The sequence below is a fragment of the Macrobrachium nipponense genome, chromosome 14, assembly GCF_015104395.2.
Source record: "Macrobrachium nipponense isolate FS-2020 chromosome 14, ASM1510439v2, whole genome shotgun sequence".
NCBI lineage: Eukaryota > Metazoa > Arthropoda > Malacostraca > Decapoda > Palaemonidae > Macrobrachium > Macrobrachium nipponense.
The window spans coordinates 47,727,451-47,747,661 of NC_087207.1; the positions used below are offsets into that span (position 1 = coordinate 47,727,451).

At 34.2% G+C, this 20,211-nt stretch overlaps 1 protein-coding gene across 1 annotated transcript; it reads right to left on the minus strand.

The window, feature by feature from the left end:
* Window positions 1-9,122: 9,122 nt before the first annotated feature.
* Window positions 9,123-19,247, minus strand: LOC135226216 (uncharacterized). The gene is made up of 4 exons (XM_064265659.1): window positions 19,133-19,247; window positions 10,414-10,559; window positions 9,587-10,276; window positions 9,123-9,246 (listed from the first exon to the last, which is right to left on the minus strand). The coding sequence occupies exons 1-4, from the start codon at window positions 19,245-19,247 to the stop codon at window positions 9,196-9,198; spliced, it is 1,002 nt and encodes a 333-aa protein (XP_064121729.1). The 3' UTR covers window positions 9,123-9,195.
* Between the last annotated feature and the right edge of the window lie 964 nt (window positions 19,248-20,211).

Sequence of the window (20,211 nt, forward strand, 5' to 3'; positions counted from 1 at the left end):
CTGTCTCTCTCTCTCTCTCTCTCTCTCTCTCTCTCTCTCTCTCTCTCTTGCCTCCGTTACGAACTGTGGAACAAGCGTTTCTTCTAAAATTTCCTTGTCATCTGAATTCTTTCTTAATCTTGATACCATTGCAATGTCATATTAAAAACTTTGAGCCAAAATTCTTGGCTTTAAAAGATTTCCAGGTTTTCTCAAAGAGAACCTATATATATATATATATATATATATATATATATATATATATATATATATATATATATATATATATATATAGATTAAAGTGGGATTCAGACGATTTCACATTCATTTGCATCGTCCATTTTGATTCTGGACATGTTTGGCAAAATCTTCAAGTAAATTGATGAACACCTTTTCATTAAAGTTTCCAAAGAATTTTACATTCACTTATGCCGTTTATCGTTCTCAGTTTTGTGTTGAGATTCACTTTTGCAAATTCCTAATTATCACCGACTAATCGCTAAATCCTAACTTGATATACTCAGGTCCAAAGGTCTAAATTTGGATTAACTGGGAAAATTTCACGCTTGACCGAAATCAAGGATAGCGCTTAGCACCTGTCATTTGTTGTCTTTGATAATATAATCTCCAGTCTTATGACATTGATTTTCTTGTATCTTGCGTTATCGGCCGTTACCCCTTCACCTCATAACTTTTCTATGAACATTCTCCTTTTTTGTACATTACGATTGTCTGTGTTTCTTCCCAGAATTCTTATCATTAGGAAGGCTTCGACAGTTTTCCGATTTGCTAGTCTTCAGTGCTTTCTTGTGAAAGGAAAGGCTTTCATTTCTGAAGCACCCAATTGCCTTTAGACTAGATAATGATACAGTACCATTTGGTTTCTTTGATTGGTTGTACCAGTTCCTGCATTAAATCCTACCAAATCTATCATAAGGATTTCACCTTGATAGTTATATTTACCATTATTTTCTTTTTGTTTTCTCTATTTTCTTGAATAAACTCGGCTGCCTATTTCATTCCTTTCATATTCCTGTAACATCACTGAAAGGAAAACATCTGAGCTGCTGTGTAAGAGACGTATAATGTAAGTGATTAAAAAAAAAAAAAAAAATTAAAAAAAAAAAAATTCAACGTACATTATCCCCAACAACCTCCAAAAAATATATAATACTAAAATAAATATTTTATTATAATAACGCTTCATTTTCAAAAGTAAATTTTTTTGCAAATCTCTTTTATGGTGGCGAACAGAAAATCCGTAGGTGCTTCTGATCGTTACAACTTTAGGAAGGCTTGCCATAGGTTTCTGACCTGGGACCTCCGTCGAAATCTTATTCATTGTCTTCTGGTTGACATCTACAGAGAAATTTCTGATAAAAAAAAAATTCTTCGTACTTTAATTTGTTCCCTTTAACAGAGACAAAATAGGCTGAGCTCTCTTTGAGGAAAATTTTTTCCCCAGTAAGTAATAGGAATTTGAAGCACTTTACAGCACATATGACTCGTAGTACATACAAGAAATTACGTCTTATTTGCTTGGAATTGGTAATGTTTTAAATTTGTACTTTTAACAGGAACTTTTATCATTACACTGAACATTTTGCAGTATCGTATCGTTTGAGATTAGCATCTTAATATTCCTGATGTAGAAATGAACTCATTTTATACACCATAATCCCTCACGGCTTGCATTCCGCCTTCAAATGCAGAATCTTTAGTGCTTCATGTGTCTCTTTTTTTTTATTTTCGTTATAAAAAACACTTTTTTTTCTCTCTCTCTTTTTGTTGTTCTGTTATAATAGAAGTTTTTCTCTTTTCACTTCCTTTTGTCATACTCCTTGCTCCTCTGATCGTTTCTTTTTTGTACAAAAGTTTGGCATGGTTATGGGTAATCCCTTATCTCCAGTCCTTAGCAATATTCATATGCAATATTTTTAGACAAAACTGCTACCAAGAATTTTTCCCTAAAAAGTTATATGATTTAGGTATGCGGATGATATTTTCTGTATTTGGCCAGTTCACGAAAATCTCTAGGAATTAACTCAATAATTTGGTCCCTACTATAAAATTTATTGTAGAGGAAGAAAGAAATTGCACTTTGAATTTTCTTGTTGTAACTGTCCATAGAAATGATAGAAATTTTACCTTTTCATTGTTTGGAAAATCAACTAACATTGCCTCTTTTGTTCATTATTACTCCATTCACCATCAAAATGTTAAATTCTGTTTTTTCCGGGATTTTCTTAAGGGCTTTACATGTCTGTAGCCCGCAGTTTATTGACGCTGAGATTAAAACCATTTACGATATTGCCTTGAAACCTGAATACCCAAGGACTTTTGTAGATGTGACATGGAAAAGAGATAGAAAAACATTTTATTTAACTGATGACAAACTTGAATTTAGTAAGCATAACATTCTAAAATTATCCTATGATGAAAGGTTTTTAGAAATTCCTAGAATTTTAAAGCTTTTTAACATGGTCTTGTTTCCAGTAATATTAATGCCAATCGTTAAGTAATAAGAAAAATCCTCCTAAAGATCGGCTCCCGGCTATATATAAAATTCATTGTATAAAGTGTGATAAAGTATATTACGGACAAGCCGGAAAATCTCTTTCACAACGAATCAAACAGTACTAATATTCTGTGAGAACTGGGCAAATATCGAATGCATTATTTGTACATATGAGAGATTTAGATAATCCTATTTACTGGAGTCCAGCAAGAGCTTTGTTCCCATGTAATGAGTCAGTTAAAAGTAATATCATTGAATCTTGTTTCATCAAGTCAAATAATGGAAGTGTTCTAAATTTAAGTCTCGGTTCATTTAAACTTAATGCCTTCATAATGAAAAAGGTTGTAGATAAATATAAGCACAAAATTAACATATTCAGTTTTTACATGTTTTGGACTTTTATATGGGTACGTTGTAGTTTTTTTTAGGGTTAAATCTATGTTCAAGTTTGTGATCGTGTGATATTCGATAATCCTGGATGATCTCTTTGATTTTTACCCTTTTGACAATTAACCAGCTGGTATTCATGATCCTTTTGTTTACCTGGTAACTTTCTTTCCAACTGCATTTCATTCGCTCCTTGACAATGTCTTAGTAAAGACGAAAGCTGTTGGATTTCATGAAGTGAAATTATTCGATTTGGCAGTCACTGAACTTTCAGTCCAATTTATTAAATTTTTCACTTCAATGAATGAATGTAGCAGTGGATGTTTGCCCATATTAGACAGGAAACCTATACTGTTTAATTGTACTTCTAATCCTATCTTTGATTGGCTGATATTTTATTTTATATATTACGTTACTGTTTTCCGCAGGGCTATTTTTTATTTTTATTAACATTCCTTTAAGTATGTTATTTAAAAAACGAGATTGACATTAAAAGATTTTAACAATGATTTTATGTTTTCAAAGCCACTAAAATACGGCAAGCTAAGAATTCTGTCAGAGGTTTCTTTCTCCATGTTATTTCAATATAAAACTTTTTGTGGGCTTCGTTATAACAAATATCTAGTACATGTGAATGATAACATAAATCTATCCCTATTTTTTTAAGCATTCGATTTCTTGATCCAAATCTGGAGACTGGCAATGCGCAATCCTCGTAAAAACATAGAATAAATTTATATTTTCACATTAGGATGATGGCCTGTATAGAAATGGACATAAGCTTTTGGACATTGAAATGGTTCTCTTTGTATTAAAAGGTCTAAAAAGGGAGGCAAGTGTCTTTTTCTAATTCTAAAGTAAACTTAATGGATGGTTCCTGGTTAATCAAGAGACAGCCAAGTTAAAATGTGGGTAAAATTTGAATCATCGAGAAATTTTTGCCGTTGTTGACGTTAGTTATTCCGGTTTTTCATTTCATCCTTATATTTAACGACTTCTACAAACGAAAAGTATGAGCTTTGTAGAATATTCCTCCCTCCCTCCTCTACTGTATTCGGGCATTCACTCATCGACCAACCTCTAATTTCCAAACACACACACACACACACACACACACACACACACACACACACACACACTTGGACTGATTATATCTGATACTGGAACGTCCATACCTAATTTTATGCTCTCTCTCTCTCTCTCTCTCTCTCTCTCTCTCTCTCTCTCTCTCCCTCCTTATATTTTTTCAGCCCGGCTGAAAGAAACTTGTGATATTAAAAAGAGAAAATCTTTAGAGTCAATTTCGGTCAGGGAGTCAAGTGGCTGATGGGGTTCAAGAAGAGATTGAAGAAAGGACTGTCAATAAATGAATATTTATTCCATTTATTTGATATAAAATGGTCCACCGCTCAAGGTAAGGGCACAGGGCGATGAAATGAGAAGTTATTGTGAGAATTTTAGGTGTTTAAGAAAAGTTGGGAATTAAATATTAGATGAGTTTGCTACAAAAACTTTTAATTTCTTTAATTACTGTTTAGATTGTAAAAAACCAAACATGAGAAAGGCTGAATTAAAGAGCACTTCACAGAGTGCGGGTAATTGGATAAGCGATCAATTACGTAAATCGTACTTAATCTCCGTGGGCAAGGAATGTTAATTTTCGTCCAAATTGGATCAATCAACACCGTAGCTGGTAGACCCTTCCATATCTGAAGTTAGATTCAGTTTTACATAATAGCTTGGGCAGCCTCAAGATTCTGAAACCGAAAACATAATCACTTTTAAAAATAAAAATGAAATATGTTCTGTTTATTTGTCTCGTTATCATTATTTTTAATTGTTTCTTTATCAGTATTTTTAATTGTTTTTTTTTTATCAGTATTTTTAAATTATACTTTTTATGAATCTTTTATTTGAGTTTTTGCTGGAATATTTCTGCTCAATATTTGTCAAGTATGAATCAAAGATGATACCTAAAATAAAAACAGACGAGGGAATTAGATTTGCCTGCGAATGAGTTAAAATCTGTAAAAGAAACTAATGGTGTTTTTATTATGCTCATAAAATAGCTGAGGGGCCCAACGCATGGGAGATAAAAGAAAACAAGTTACGATTTACTTCGTAAACAATCTTTGCAAGTATTCAGTAGTAAAAAAAAAATCACGGATATACGAAACCCAATATATGGATTTCTTCTGTGTAGTGAACTTACTTTGAGATATTCACTAAAAGAGATTTTGCTGTCATTTCGAATGAAATCTTGGAATAACATCTTATGTTCTTATATACTCATTAAAGAAATGATATTAAAGCCAGTTCATTCTCTGCAGCTTTAAATTGAGTGAAGTAAATTAAGGTCTTGCTTCTTTGAATAAAATTCCTTATTTCTCTTGTTGTCCGGCCGACTTGAACGGTCCAAGTTTAATACATGATTTTTAGGAAGAATTAGGGCTTGGAAGCATTTCCGTTTGAAGCGGGGAATTGTTCAAGGTAAAATTAACAGGAGATGCACGGTTAAAAAAAACAGCAATGAATTAAAACAACAAATTTCAAGTACCTGTTCTGTTTAGAACCATATGTGAAAATAAAAATATCCACAGAGATGAAACCCCCACACAATGAGAATACATTATATTGCATATAGTATATCTTTACAAGAGGAAAACTAACCAAACATGATGTGGAAAGGACGAACTGTCCCTATTGCACCTTTTGCATAAAAATGTGAGTTTATAAGATAATCAATAAAAATATAAAATGGAAATGGAAAAAGAAAATCCGTGATGAAAGGCTTTAGAGAATTTAGCAATAGACTGTGGAAGAATATAAAGCAACGGTCTTTGTAGCAATCTAGCAATCTGATTACCGCTGTTTATAAATCAAAATATATGGCTTCAAAGATACATAAGTAGCCGTTCGTGTGTTATTGTAAGAAGCTAATTATAATTGAAGCGGGCGATGGTCAGACTACAAAATAATTGGAAAACTTGCAATGATAATATGTGAAATTCTTCTTAAAAGTCATACTTATTTTTCTTTTATCAAGCTATAGCTCGGTTGATTAGAAATACATGCGTAAATATTACATTGTAGGAAAGATATGGGAATAAGAAACTATTATTATTTATGGACGCTAGGGTAAGTTCCGTTGAGAATATGATTGCTGAATAGTCACCCATATCCCATTTTATCATTTTGATGATGCAGTTGTAAATTGACTGTAAATTCACACTACTTTTCACAACATTCCTTGTAGATAGAGTTGGTCGTGGTGGTAGGTTTCTATTTCCTAATAGTAGCAGTTATGACTTGGACCATCGACGGATGGTCTCCGGTTTGTCACTTTTTAGTAAGTTGTATTTCAACAGATCTTACACTTTCGATCCTTGATCCCCTTTATTTGTCGAGAGCAACCAGATCCACGGAACAGCAAGTAGCACCAATATGCAGTAAATGTGCCTCGCTGTTGCACTTCTTTGCTCTAGAGGTTCTTTATTCCTCACACCATTGGACTGTGGAACAGCGTCTGAGAGGATGTCATGGAATTGGAACTTTAGAAGTTCAAGCAAAAATGCAATGCATTACTACCCTAATACTATTCTTTTTGCATTCTGATACATTTTGATCTGTCTATTGTTACGATCTGCTTCTAATACTCTTAAGTTATTAGATAGGGAAACGTAAATATTTTGCTTACCCAAGGCAATTATTCAAACACCGTTAAAAATTAATATAATTATTATTATTTAATAATTAATTTAACATTACCGAAACCCAATAAACATTTACAGTAGAGAAATCACGGGATGTAATAAACCGAGTATTAACACTCTTTACACAAAGAAATACATAATATATCAATAAACTCATTATAGCGAAAAAATACTAGAATAACTCGTACTCACTTAATACAGAGAAAACACTTCAGATGGCTAAGTCACGTACATAAAAGAACAATATAAGAGAATCAATACTTTACCCATATTAATAATATGACTTTGCACTCTTTCGTAATATTAGTTAATATACTCCACTTATTGTCACTACAATTCCAGGAGACACACTGATACGTACGAAACTAAGTAGCCAAGTAAACTTTTGAAAGGATCAAAACAACAGAACTTTACACTTGATAGAAAACCAAGGAGGATAAATACAAAAACATCACACTTCCTGATCCAACCTACGCCGCCATCTATTGGTTGATCATCGCATCTCAAGCAAAAACTAATACAAATAAATAAAGTTGTAACATACCTCCCTCCTTAAAATCATCATTATAACCAATGAGGATAAACAAAAATTACAATTCATAATATACCAAGGACAAATATTTACCATTTTACATTACAGGATGCCTGGATAAAAAATCTGCACGCAAATTATCCTTTCCCTTGATGTGACTCACATGTAGATCATAATCTTGTAAAGATAACCACCATCTCGTCAGTCTCTTATTCTTAGTCTTCATTCTCTGCAAGAACGTAAGCGGTTGATGATCAGTATACACTTCAATAGTGTATGGGGACGAATGAAGATAAGTATCAAACTTCTCCAAAGCCAAAAGTAAACTAAGAGCTGTACATCACTGGATGTAATAAGGAATCTTGGCTTCTCTGCAGAAGAACTGCTCCTGCTCCAATCTCACTGGCATCCACTTCAAGGATAAACGGACTTCCAAAATCAGGAGATTTGAGAATTGGGCTTGAGACTAACAAAGTCTTAGCTTTGTCGAATGCCTCCTGGCACTCTGAAGTCCACTGGAACTTTTTCTTGCTGCTTGTCAGATCAGTCAATGGAAAAACAAGTTCCGAGAAATTCGTGCAGAATCTTCTGTAGTACCCCACCATCCCCAGGAAGCGTTGAACTTCCTTCCGACAGGTAGGTTCCTTCACTGTTAAGATGGCGTTCACCTTGGCATTAACGGGTGCGACTTCTCCACTCCCAACAACGTATCCAAGATACTGAATTCGGGCATAACCAAATTCAGGGTGAGGTTTGCAGCTTTCAACCGAGCGAATACCTTCCTTAACGTCTCTAAGTGGCTATCCCAAGTATCTGTAAAAACAATAATGTCATCCAAGTATACTGCAACATTTGGTAAATCCTTCAAAACATCATTCATGAGCCTCTGAAATATAGCTGTAGCATTCTTTAATCCAAAAGGTAACACTTTGTATTGAAAAAGTCCACTTGGGGTTACAAACGCAGTTATGGGTTTTGAGGATTCTGACAATGGTAGTTGATAGTAACCTTTAAGAAGATCTATTCGAGATATAAATTTCGATGAGCTTACCATGTCAATAAGATCGTCAATTCTGGGTAACGGATAGCAATCAGAAACAGTAAGTTGGTTTACCTGACGATAATCTGTGCATAACCGATATGTACCGTCTGATTTTCCTACTAGTACACATGGAGAGGACCATGGACTATGGCTGGCTTCGGCCAAAACCATGTTCTAGCAAGTAAATCTACCTCTTTTTTCATGATGTTCTTCTTATATGGAGATACTCGGTACGGAGCGCTCTTAACTGGAACTGAGTCGACCTTAAGCTGTATCTCAACTTCCACAAGACTAGTTTGTGTTGGTATGTCTCCACAAATCGCTGGGAAAGATTCCAACAACCTTTCTATATCCTGCAATTGAAGAGGGGTTAAATGATGTAATTTAGATTTCAGGTGGTTAATAGTGTCAGAATTGGATAATCGAACATCTGTTTTTATAAGATGGTTATCAGATACTTGATCAGAAGACTTGTCAACAAGAACCAAGCTAGCAACGGCAATACTTTCTTCAGTTTTCTCCTTATCAGAATAAAGTTTTAATCTGTTTATATGTACTATTTTCCGATCTCTCCTTTTACCTGGAGTAGATATTTCATATACATTCTGATTTTTACTCATCACAGTAAATGGTCCTTCATATCTGCTTTCAAAGGTTTTCTTCATAGGAGTTAACATCAAAACTCTATCTCCTACTTTAAATTCTCTCTTCTCTGCTTTACTATCAAAGTTTTTCTTCATAGAATGCTGAGCTTTAAACAAATGTTGATGGGCGAACTTACGTGAATACTCAAGTTTTTCTCTTAACTTAGTTGCATATTCTCCCAAACTGACACCTTCACTATAGTCTAACCAAGTGTCGTATAATACTTTAAGTGGTCCTCTAATTTGTCTTCCATAAAGTAATTCGGCGGGAGAGGATCCAAGACTTTCCTGATGAGCATTCCTCACAGCATATAAAACAAACGGCAATCCTTCCTCCCAGTCTTTGCCAGTTTCTTCACAAAACTTAGTCAATCCTGCTTTTAGCGTCTGGTGAAATCTTTCAAGACAACCTTGACTTTGAGGATGATATACTGTGGACATAGAATGTTTAATACCCATTACTTTCATTACTTCCTGAAATAATGTAGACGTAAAATTAGTTCCACGATCGGTCTGGACAATCCTAGGTATTCCATATTGGGTGAAAATCTTAACTAGATGAGGAATTAATGTTTTAGCAGAAATATTACGCAAAGGTACAGCATCTGGATACCTTATGCTACTGCACATAACAGTCATCAAATACTGGTTTTGTTTCTTAGACTTAGGCAATGGACCAACACAATCCAAAATAACTTTCTCGAATGGAACACTACATACAATCTGTGGAGATAAAGGTACTGGCTTTATAGGCTGATTAGGTTTACCTACCTTTTGACAAGTATCACATACTTTACAAAATTTCTTTACATCTTCTCTTATTCCAGGCCAATAAAAATATTGCAGAATATTGAGTGTGGTCTTCTTCACTCCAAGATGGGCAGATGTATTCACATGGGCAATCCGGATTATTTCTTCTCTCAATCCTAAAGGTACAACTAATTGGTACTTCACGTCCCATGAAGCATTAGCAGGAGTAGAAAGAGCTCTGTACTTTCTCATCAGTATTCCTGTCTTTAAATAATAGCAAGTCGCTTCCGTAGCGATTTCACTCTCTGAAACAGCTTCATTATACATTTGTTGTAAAGAATGATCATTAGCTTGAGCATCTCTAATATCAAAGTCCTTCATTTCAAACAGATTATGAAACTCTGAATCCAAAATATTACACTCTAGTAAAGAAGATTCACAAACCTCCACAATAGCGTTGTCTGGCTTACAGTCATTTTCATTGCTGACTTTATCTACCTTGTCTTCTATCAGAGGAGAGTTTCTCTGCTCTAGCTCCTCTACTACATCACCTGCTGCGACATCAGCATGAACAGCATCCGTACAAATCAAATTCTTTGCAGTATCCAAAGTCCTCAGGCTGTGTTCAACGACACATGACTGAAACATGGCTTTCTCTTCTAGGTCCTTCACTGGATTTTCAATCAGAGGAGTATCCACAACAAACAGGATCTGGAATCACTCTGGCACCAAGCGATATCATTTCCTAATAGAAAATCAATGTTAGGTATAGGTAATGAATCAACAACTCCTACAACAGTATTCCCTGTATACAAATTACAATCCACATGCAACTTTGCTCTGGGTACTGTAGTCAGTCCACCAATGCTCTTCAGAATTACACTATCTTGAGTCATACAATTCTCTATCCCAGGAACTGCATCTCTGACCACCAAGCTGTGCGACGAACCCGTATCTCGTACTATCCTGACAGAGATTCCATTGGAACTTGCATCTGGAACACAAAGTTTTCCTTTAAAACAGAAAGGTTTAAATTCCTCTCTAACCAGAGGAGACTTTTCTTTACCATACCTACACATTCTCGGGAGAGAACAAGCTACACTCCCTGTCTTTTCTTTGTTTTTAAGCCGTTCAGGACAATTTCTGCGAATATGTCCAACCTCACCACAAAAATAACATTTCACAACAGTACTATTATTACTTCCAGCATAGTCCTTCCCTTGGCCTTTATTTTTACTCCGGCCAGGACTATTATGTGGTGAATTCTGCAATGATTTACAAGGTGATGTATGTCGTGATCTCCTGGAATTGTTTCCCCTTTTAAATGGCTTTAACAGACCAAAATTCTCAGCCAGAGTAGTAGCTCTCTGCAAAGTTGTGACTTCTCTTTCAAACAAATATCTCTGTACATCAACAGGAGTTCCTCTTAAAAATTGTTCAAGTAACATCAACTCTCTAATGTATTGATTTTTTTCTTTCTATTAAAGGGTATTCCTTTTTTTTTATTTATCATTTACTTCCTCTTGATTCTTCCTAGCCGCTGACTAGTACAGTTGGTAACATGAGTGACGTCATGGTGGGGGGTTGGGATTACCTGGCTGTCGTCCGCCCAAGGACAGAAACAGACGATTTTGTCTTTAATGAACACCATAATCTTTGGAAGCTTGTGTTTCAAGTCAATGGGCCATGTGGGCTTGTTCCATGTGAATAGGTTTAGTCTACTTCAATAATAATAATAATAATAATAATAATAATAATAATAATAATAATAATAATAATAATAATAATAATAATAATAGGGAAAAACTCTTTATTGCGAGAGTATATATAATGTTCTAGAGGGTCCACAATAATACAGTGTTAAGAGTCCGCGTATAATTTTTAAGACTACAAAAAGCATTCGAACCCTTCCCTGGGTTCATCTTCAGTCCAAAATTATTTTGGACTGAAGAAGAACCCAGGGAAGGGTTCGAAAGCTTTTTGTAAAATCTTAAAAATTATACACGGACTCTTAACACTTTATATTATTGTGGACCCTTTAGAATAATAATAATAATAATAATAATAATAATAATAATAATAATAATAATAATAATAATAATAATAATAATAATAATAATAATAATAATAATAATAATAATAATAATAATAGTATTGTTACTCAAAGCGTGTAAATTTCCTATATATAAACCTGGGATATGTTTGTAACATGAAATAATTTTCCATGTTATGAACTTTGAAGAATTTTAAGCTATATATGAAAATAAAAAATATTCGAACGAGAAATTGTTTTGTTACCATGAAATATTTATTTAATGGTTGCAATGAATATTTCTCTAACATTCTGTCGTTGACCTGAAGAACTCGCAAAAGGGGAGCAATAATTACAGTGGACTTTTTCTGTTATGAACATATTGTAATTGATAAGTGTGTATGTAACTGAATTGTCTTTCCAATTATAGCACGACATTCATTAAAATATGTTCAAAGTTATTTCTGGTTTCATATTCACTAATGTTATCGTCTCTGTCAAAAATGAATTCATCCTGGTTTGCTGGTAAAACAAAAAGAAGACCTGGAGTCGTTAGTAATATTCGGTTTTCTTCGATATTCGGATTGGTTGAATACAGTGTTACGTACACAAATCCGGAGAAGTAGCACCGAATTTCATTGGCTAATAAAAAAAAAAAAATGTTAGTTTTTTGGAGTTCGCCTCGCACCTCAATGTCTACACCAATATTAATTCATTATAGATTTCTGCCAAAGCAAGCAATAACTTTATTTTACGTGTTGGGAAAGACAATAACTGTATAAAATATATTATTATAATAACTGTATAAAATATATTATTATCTGTATATTGGATCAATTCATATATTCTATAGCAAACAGTCAGATCTTGGGATAAGACTAAAACTAACAAAATTGCCAGTACGCCATCCTGTGAAATAAAAGGAGAGATGAGTCATTATAACCAGTCACACAAAAATCTGCTAATGAGACTGAGTACGTGCTTTGAAATACGTAAGTTACGAAGTTACTGGTGAATCGAATCAAAGACAACACCAAAATCGACTTGAAACAATCAGGACCTAAATTCTTTATTGCCTTTGGCTCTAAATATCTGAATCTGTGAGGACATCACAAGTACCTGAAACTTTTCAAGCTAATTTTCATCAACTTGAAGGGTGGATATTTACTTGTAATTATGGTTCTTAGTTTTCTTGCTGAGAAAAGGTGAATTATTGTAACATTTTGTAGCATTTTCACGAAATGAAATAAAAGGTCAGGCCAAAATCATGAGTTGATGGCAGCCAAAAACTAAAATGATTATACTCCAAAGTGGAAAAATACTTGCGTAGAGTAATATATTAAAACAATAATTTTTTCGCCTGTTGCACAATTACAACTACAATGGTAACGTTTTGAAGCTGTATTGTTGTAATTTTTAATGATATACGCAGAAAAGAAAAATAACAAATATTAAAGGTAAAATAGCGAGTAAAAATTAGATTAAAAAGAATCATTCGAACTTTGAGGTAAAAAAAAATTTCATTTTGTCCCAATAAAGGAATAAACGTGAGAAATGAAGACAATTTACGGTTCAACTTAAAAAGTGAACGGCACTGGCTGTCGTGTAAAGATTTATCATTTCAAGTTCACGTATTTCCGCCTTGACTTGTGACTACGATGGAGAGCTAAATTAATGACTCCACAGATTAATGAAGGAAGGCTTGTTTTTCTATAATTCGTTAGTGTACCACAGATACATTAGCGCATTTCTGGCAAGATTCCTCTGAAATATCTATTTTTTACTACTGTTGTTATGTCTGTTTAAGTAATTAATATTTAAAATGATTTTAACATCATCATCATTGTTCGATAACAGCATTATTTGTTGCTACTGGATGGGAATGTCATTTAGATTTTTGTCAGATAGTCATTTACATGATGTAACAAATCTTCTGATACATTTGTTCCAATACGTTTTTCCTTGTGTGGTTTAAGGACAAAGAATTGATGAAGTTTTCTTTCAAAATTCTTAATGAGCCACAACTACAAAAGGTGTGCGAAGGACTTAGTGTTTCAACAATGTTATCTTTGACAATTAACAGCTGCGGCAGTAATTATTCAGGGGTGGAAAAGTAATTTGTATTCAATATCAAGCCGCGATCGAGGTAAAAACCGAATTATAGCTTTACTGTTGAAATCCAAGAGAGCTAACAGAAAAAAATATAATTAACTATTACGTAGTTTGTTAGTAGAGATTGTTGACACTGAAGACTAAGAAGTAAGATAGATGATAGTTGCGCCAACTATTTCTTAACGAAGAGGTTTGTCTTTGCAATATAAAACCTGAATCTTCTAACATAATGATTTTGAGTGCAGTTATAATGAAATGTTTAAATTTTGAGTGAAAGCAATACCGTAACCTGGGTGCAGAGTACATGTTCTGAGAAGTATAAATATTCTCTTAAGCCCCAGACACTCAAGCAAACATGAGCAGTAACTACCGCTGTAATAGAATGGAGAGAGAAATGTGTATTTTCCCTTAATACAAATGCCATTATTGTCTGTTTTGACTGTCAATATTTAAACATTCATAACAGCAAGATTTCCAGCTAAGATACATCTGAGATAAGAATACCAGAAAGAAATTTCACTGACAGAATACTTTTAGTTGTATTCTTCTTCATGTCAGCCAACTAGCGACTGTTCCTTTGATCCATCCATAAAAATGGAAATAAGGATTTTTAGAGAAAATAGTTAAAAGAAACGTGAATAGCGTCACGGAACTGTATTACTGAATTAATATTCTCATTTTATGTCCATTCCATTATTGTACTTTACTTAAAACACATGATTCCTCGGAAAGATGAGAGAGAGAGAGAGAGAGAGAGAGAGAGAGAGAGAGAGAGAGAGAGAGAGAGAGTAGTGTAGGTGTTTGTGTGTGTGAGACAAAACAAGAATCCCATATACTACTACTATTACTACTACTACCAACATCTGAGTCTTCATTCCTAAAATATATGGGCGGGGTGTCTAGTAAAGTACGTCATACTACGGTATAAATGAGTGGGAGGGTCTTCAGTAATGACGTTTCACTAGCCTCCCTCTGGGTGCTTACTAAATTTAGCTAAGTTTCCATTGAAATTTCTGTGATTTACTCCAATAAGTGCCGTAATTATCAACATTAGACATCGGTGCATATTTTTGCCAATTAGGCGGTGACTTCAAATAGTTATTTCCAAAATATGATCCATATCCGATGCTTTGGAAAGATTTTATCAACGAAAACGTATTAGACACGGCCCTGAAATGTACAGTACTATAAGTCCAGAAAACAACAGGGGCTTGTGATGATGAAGGTTGAGTTTATATTGAATATTTATCTAGTCGACACAAAGTCTTCTTCTACTTGATTAACATCCTGAATAAAGTACTGGAGGATACATACTCATTTACGGTTTATTAAGTGACTCGTAGCTGAGAGATGTTGTCGATGCAAGTTTTTGATGCAGATTGCAGTCCTTGAAAATAAGCTGGTATAGAATGCAGATGATGGTACTGTTGTTGCAGTAACTTGCTCTTCCATTTTCTGAATCAAGTGGCTGTTAGGCTTTACAGTGATTCCAAATGGATCTGTAAGCGTTTCAAATTGCATGAGCAGGAACTAACATATTTATGCTCAGGGTTGCCGTTCTATATGCTGTCGTTTCGTGGTTCGTCATGGATTGGTGGCAGTGTACTCAGCAAATCTAAATATTTGATAAAATCTAGAATGACTGTCACAGCACTTCAAACACATAATGTCAGAAATTTAATCATTGTTATTAGGGCATCCTAAATCTAGAGAGGTGATGGTACTGGTGCCTTAAGCTTCAGGTAATTCGTTATAGCTCTAAGGGAAACTACTATCGTCTTTATCATCTATCCCTCTGTTATTTTTCGGTGCTCCTCGTTTGTAGAGCATGATCAACCATGTCATGTTTAGGTGCCACCAGTGTTCAGTATCATTACTTAGACGTTCTCTAATCCCTTCGCTTCAAACCTATGAAACAATCTACTGATTAACAACAGAAATACTGATGATGCTTAACTTTAGAGAGGCTGTAATACTATTTGAAAGCACTTTGCTTTTTATTTTGTTTATGGCATATACTCGTTTTATGCTTTGTTTATTTCTAGTCTTTTAAATTTTCATCTGCATTTTACCCTATTTCTCCTTCGTCTATTTTATTTTTTACTTGAGACGAAGCCTGTTCTCAGAATGGTCTTTTTAGTATCTTATATGAAATTGTTCTTTGATGTAGAAAGATAATTATAATGGTGAACTATCCATTTTGTTCAATATGAAGGTGGCCTCACGCTCGATAATATTAATAATAAAATAATAGTAACCATAATAATAGCAATGCCCCTTGGGACCAGTCTCTCTATTTATTATCTATTTATCTATTCATTATTTGTTTTTTCTTGGTGCAGTTAAAGGAAATAAATAAATGAATAAAAACTAGATGTTTTCCAAAGCATGCCTTATCCCATATTGGTATTCGTAACAGTAAAAGATGCAAGTTGATAAGTAAAAGTTAAAATCTTTCTGCTTGCAATTTCGTAACCCCTTTTTTATAGACTGTCATTACATGTGTTTGATACGTTATTGTGAAGCGTCCATAAGACATCACAAATAGATTAAATGGAAGTTAGAGTATATGATCCCAGAGAAAAGGAATGTGAATTTTTTAGGGAAGTCTCCTGAATTTCAATATTTACTGTGAATTTTCCATGATGCCCTTTTGTACCCGTAAATTCCCTGTTTGATTAGCTGAAGATCACGGAAACTGAAATATTCAGTGTGGAATGCGAGTAAAGACTCAAAGGGTCTGAATTTCTCTGTCTTTGGTACTTGTGAAATACACTGAAGGGGTTACCTTTTAGTGGCCGGGGGAAACTGGGAATGTCGTTTATGGAAAATCCCCTTCGGAGGATAAGTCTGGGCTTGGTCAGCTAACTGAAATCAGTAACACATTTGGAAGGAATGGGAATGACGAGAGAGAGAGAGAGAGAGAGAGAGAGAGAGAGAGAGAGAGAGAGAGAGAGAGACAGGAAAATAGTAAAATCAGCGAACGAAGTCCAGAAGAAGGAATATCTAAAAGGTCAAAATTGCTTTCATGTTAAAGAATCAGCGGGAAAAGAAATATTCTCATCATCTTGTTAATTAAGAAACTACCTTGAGCATCATTATTACATTATTATTACCAAGCATTTACCTTGGACAAGTCTCAAAGGACATCATATTGCAGAGCAAGCTTTCCCAGAATTAAATAATGTTATGCAGAAAGGAACGAAAATCTAACAAAGTTAGATAAGCATGTAAAGTACAAAGATATGTAAAAGTGTAATATATTCATGATCTGTAATGAAATGGCTTGATGATGTGTCTGAAAATATGCAAAACCTACCATTAGCTCTCTTATTAGATTTCCTGAAATTAAAATAGTTTTTTGGGGGGTTTGCCCTGCTTCTTTGCCTGAAACTTGACCATTGCCTTAGCCTAAGGCTACAGCATAATTAGTATTTGCTTTAGGCGCCTTAAAACTATTGAGATCTTTCTTAGACTGTAAACAAGACTGTGTAGCCTAATTTTATTCAAACCGACAAATGTGTCCCACAAAATTAGGTATTGTCAAATTCGCCATATTTGAACTCCTTGAAAAACTTATTCTTTTCATAAACTTTTATGTTGGGTGTAAGTGATATTCAACGATAGTTTTATGTTTCATTGCTTCGGCTCTCAGTGATAACTTGTTAGATATAGATTAAATATCAAACACAGGATCATTAGAAGATGTGTGATGTACGGGCTTCCTCAGAAGTATAAGTGATTCCATTTCAGTGTTAAATGAGCTATTATATGATTTTCTTTATATATATTTACATCTTTTAATGCAATTAATAAATGGGTATCCCATTGGGGATAGTGCCGTCATTGCACTGCATGAGGTGCAATGACGGAACTGCCGGCATTACTTAAGGTTCTTTGCAACGTCCCTTCGGCTCCGATCTCCAACCCATTTCATACCTGATTCATAGGGGCAACGGGGAGGTTTTCCTCCTGTTACACCTTATCAAACCTTTTTAATCTCAATTTCCGTTTCAGCGCTGAATGACTTCATACGTACTAGCGCTTGGCTTTGGCCTTTATTTAACATATTCTACATAAATATATGAATCAGTCTCTTATCTGTAAGTAATTTTGAAAATGATAGTCGTTAGTTCTGTTTAGCATTTTATTTTCTTTTGTATACATTTCCCACCAATCCCTATTAATTTATCCTGGAGTAGAATTGGCCTACCGTGAAGCCTTTGGCAGTTTTCATATAAACATTTTCGTGCTTTCCTTTCATGTTTCTCAACCTATAAAACTCTACAAATAAAAAGGAGGACTCCGCATCTCTGTCATTCCCTACTCCTTAAGGGTCACAAATAGCACTTGTTATTCAGTACGGGTTAACTCTTAAGAGCTGGGTGTTTTTATGTGAATACCAGATCCGATTTTGTTTATTTATTTTGTTTATTTATTCATTTATTTTTACCTGAAACACACCTTCAAACTTAGATAAGTATTTCAAATTTGTACAACTGGTTATCCTAATAAAAAGATGAGGTGCTTCAGATTCCTAAATACAAAATTATTATGAAAATGTAACTACTCTTTGTGCTAACTTGGATTCCTAGATGCTCTATTATGCAGCGCGTAAAAACATGTCTAATGCTGTCCGAAAGGTTGTTATATTCTAGTGTGTGGGTTTTCCTTGCATTTGCACATATACTAGAATACTAGATGCCTTAGATCTTTTTTGCCTCTCATAAAGATGTTATTTACTTACCATACTGTGGGGTTTTTATTTTTTTAAACAGTTTCATATACTAGTTTGACCATCATCCATACAATCATTCTTTCTTTACCCTTCTTAAATGAACTAGAAATTTATGCTATCGGCTGTAACATTATTCTTCAGGGACCAGAGCTGCTGAGCAAAGCGCCATCATCCGCATTCTGTTCTTTCATTTAATAGATTAAAAACAAACTGAACACGATGCTTTTGGATTGCCTTTATTTTTCCGACTTGAATTGTTCTTTTATTTATTGCGATTTCGTTTGCTTGATTTTTGGCTTTGCATTAATTCATATATAATTTAACGGTAATATTCTCTCCTTTTTCTTTTTTCTTCATATCACATTTGATCTCTGTATCATATAAGATTCTTTTTTAGTTAAAGCCCATATGGCATTTCTCTTTATGAATACTTGCTCTATTTGTATAATAATAATTAATAATAATAATAATAATAATAATAATAATAATAATAATAATAATAATAATAATAATAATAATAATAATAATCCGTTTCTTCTAATAGGGCGTATCGTAAGAGAAAATATAAGAAAAGCTCCTGTCACAATTATTTTTTTCTTTATCTACTAAATCAAGAAGGACTTGATACGGAAAACTCACAACTCTGCTCATTCCTCAACTGAGTTTCGACCTCCCCTACACAAACCGCAGAGCACCACTAATGCCCACATTGAAGACAGTCGGCCGTTTCTTGGACTTTGGGGTCCTTCTATTGCTTCATGCACACCACTCAGCAACCGCTTTCTCGGGCCATCTCTCATCCTTCCAAATACTGCATGCTCTTTTCCTGCAACTTATGAATCTTCTTTCACTAATTGTCAGTTAATCTCCGTTCTCTGCTTTCTGCCAAACGTAGTCCAATCAGTCTGATCAACTATGTATTTTCGCCTACGATAAACTTTTACCATTTCGTCGTTTGTCACGTTTCAAACCTATTTTCCCTGTGCCATGAAAACATTATATCACAGAGGTTTTAAAAATATTCCTCACATTCCCATTCAATATCTAGACTTCATTTCTGAAAAGGAACGAAGTCTGAACAATCATTTCTAGTATAACCATTTTTCGTTGCTCTTTCATAGGAAAATCATCCTTCACAATTACTCTCAAATATCTTCGTGAGCCAATCAGGTACATCTTTTGAACCTTAATTGCAACACCCATTACTCAGTTTCCATGGTTTCCATTCACTTGTAGGGTTTTAGTTTTGTTCACATTCATTTTCTATTTTCTCGATTTATTCGACTTATAAAAAAAAAAAAAAAAAAAAAAAAAAAAAAAAAAAAAACTCTTGATTCTACCACTAGTCTCTCCGGCTTGTCCGTACCATCCAACCCTAAATCACGGTCATTCCATGCATTGATTCCCTTTCGTCTCCAAATCCTCAGTTGTTCTCTTAATGGCTTCTCCCGTCACTATAAACAAAAAGATATAAAATAGCCCTAATGGCATAACACAACCTTTTCCTAGAACTGATTTTATGCGAAACAGTCTCCTCTTTTACCATATAAAATTCTAACCGCTCCAAACAAATTGCGTTCTGCAATATACATCCTCAACATACATCCTTAGCAATAACTTTGGTCAGTTATATTGTCAATTTATTTTCTGTTTGCTTTACAAAGAAAAAAGATCTTCCAACTCTATTCGCCTTCTCCAGTTAACAGCATTTTCGAGGAATCCCGTCATCCTCTTTACCTCTCGAGCGATAGTGGCTCAAAAGAT

Coding starts and splice junctions, on each gene's coding strand:
- LOC135226216 (XM_064265659.1), bottom strand. CDS start 19,247: ATGAGAGATGGCCCGAGAAAGCGGTTGCTGAGTGGTGTGCATGAAGCA. Junction 10,560..19,132: donor GGCATTAGTGGTGCTCTGCG/GTTTGTGTAGGG, acceptor TTTGTGTTCCAG/ATGCAAGTTCCAATGGAATC. Junction 10,277..10,413: donor GCATTGGTGGACTGACTACA/GTACCCAGAGCA, acceptor GAGTGATTCCAG/ATCCTGTTTGTTGTGGATAC.